The 2,332-nt window shown below is 42.3% G+C and overlaps 1 protein-coding gene across 1 annotated transcript; it reads left to right on the top strand.

Moving 5' to 3' along the window:
* The first annotated feature begins 1,202 nt into the window (after positions 1–1,202).
* Positions 1,203–2,124, top strand: LOC146580602 (uncharacterized). The gene is made up of 3 exons (XM_085268073.1): positions 1,203–1,245; positions 1,322–1,666; positions 1,757–2,124. Exons 1-3 carry the CDS (start codon positions 1,203–1,205, stop codon positions 2,122–2,124), a joined length of 756 nt encoding a protein of 251 aa, XP_085124199.1.
* Positions 2,125–2,332: the final 208 nt, after the last annotated feature.

Genomic DNA, 2,332 nt, shown 5'->3' with positions numbered 1-2,332 from the left:
GGTGAACCTGCTGGATGTGGAGGTCCTGGGCTGGTGTGGTTACACGAGGTCTGCGGTTGTGAGGCCGGTTGGATGTGCTGCCATATTCTCTGAAACGCCTGTGGAGACGGCTTATGGTTGAGAAATGAACATTCATTGCACGGGCGACAGATCTGGTTGACATTCCTGCTGTCAGCATGCCAATTGCACGCTCCCTCATTGCTTGTGGCATCTGTGGCATTTTGCTGTGAGACAAAACTGCACATTCCAGGGTGGCCTTTTGTTGTGGGCAGTCTGAGGTACACCTGTGCACTACTCATGATGTCAGATCAGCATCCTGATGTGGCACACCTGTGAGGTGGGATGGATTATCTCAATATAGCAGATGTGCCCACTACCACACATTTGGACTGATTTGTGACCACTGTTTGGGAGGGATGGTTATATTGTGTATCTGGAATGAATTTTAGGTCTCTACGTCCATCCCATGGGGAATGGGAGCAGTAACAAAGGTGTTGCGTTTATATTTTTGTTCAGTGTATGAATAAGCTTTGCTTTATATTTCATTCATTTTAGATTTCATTAGAGCATTCACCTTAGCATATTCCTTTATTCAAAATACTTTTTTCTTTTTAAAATTGTGTTTGCCAATCAAAGTTTACTCAATACAATCTCCTTTTTAACGAAATCATGAACTTGAAATGTCAGATATTGAGAGATAAGAATATACTGTGTGCACTCTCATGTAGTCTCTCTCTCTCCTTTCTTCATATTCATATTCAGCACATGAATACAAAAGATTAATTATGGCTCATGTCTACACAGAAAACTCTAAACATTAGACATATGCACTACTTAAACTGCATTTCTCTGCATGATCACTTACGTTTTTGATTTATTGTTGATTAAAAAGAAAGATGATTGCCATACTAGTAGATCAGGAAAGGCTCTGTTTTAGCACTCTGAACTTAAAAAAAAACGTTTTTAACACATAAGGCTGAATGTCAAGTCCTTTTACCCCCTCAGCTTTGATGGCAGGGGACCTCAATCTCTCTCTACGCCACGTTACTCGAGAGAGCCAATCATGTTCTGCAGTGTGATGGTGATGAACCAATCAGACCTGTCAGATGTGGCAAAATGTAGGACAAGCTGGCGTTTTTAAATCTGAGAAGTATACTGCTGCTTCATTAGGTGTGGACTTCTGTACTGAAGAAGGAGACAAGATGAAGATGTTCTTTGTGAACGTTTTCCTGATCTGCTCTTTATGTAAGTAAAAGAAATTGACTTGTGTAAACTTTTGATCTTCATTTGTGTGAAACTGAGTCTGTCTGAATTATTTCAGGTGCAGCACAGTTAAGTGATGTCTCTCAGCCTGAATCTTTGAAAACAGTGAAGATTGGCGACTCAGCTACTATTAAATGCTTCATAAAGAGCGCATCAAAGAAAACCTTGTGGTACAAGGTGACTACAGGGAGGAAACTACAGCTGGTGGTAAAAACTAATTCTCAGTATAATGTGAGAGAGTTCAGTGATGAATTTGTTAACCGTTCTTCAGTTAAATTTGACATGACTAACAATCATCTGACCATAAATAAAACATCATGGGAAGATGTTGGAACATACTTCTGTGGAGTCTTACACATAAGTGAGGTTCAGTTTGGGTCAGGAACATTTCTGATGTTGACAGGTATGTTTGGACATGTTTGCATTTCAAATAATTTCAATTGAATGTGAACACAGTGCTAACAATCTCACTCCAAATGGTTTGTTTTCCAAGGTGCAAAGACAATCAGCGACTCTGTCGTCCAGCAGCCAGAATCAAAGTCAGTGAGGTCCGGAGACTCTGTGACTCTCAGCTGTTCTGTTCACTCTGCTCAATGCACAGCAGAACTCACTAGTTTCATGTGGCTGAAAAACTCGGATCATTCTGCTCCAGAGATGATTTATTGCTCTGACAATAAGAACAACATCTCCCAGAGAACTGACAGAGGACGAACTACCTGCGTGTACAACTTTGTCGTCAGGAGCCGGGATGATGCTGGGGTCTACTACTGTGCTGTCAATGCATGTGGACAAATACTGCTTGGAAATGGGACAACAATCAATAATGGTAAGACACTAGCAGTGCATTTTTCAACTTTTTAAGGCAGGGATAGCTCAGTAGATAGAGTGGTGGCCCCATGATCGGAAGGTCGGGGGTTCGACTCCACTGAACAGCTACCCTGAGGTACCCCTGAGCAAGGTACCGTCCCTACACACTGCTCCCCGGGCGCTGCATTGGTGGCTGCCCACTGCTTCACTGGGTGAATGGGTTAAATGCAGAGGAACTATTTCCCTATGGGGACTAACACGC

This window comes from Mchenga conophoros, linkage group LG3, assembly GCF_057382185.1.
Source record: "Mchenga conophoros isolate Kocher_MC1m ecotype Shallow Benthic linkage group LG3, M_conophoros_male_GT1.1, whole genome shotgun sequence".
Taxonomy (NCBI): Eukaryota; Metazoa; Chordata; class Actinopteri; order Cichliformes; family Cichlidae; genus Mchenga; species Mchenga conophoros.
This window is presented reverse-complemented; position numbering and strand designations above follow the sequence as displayed.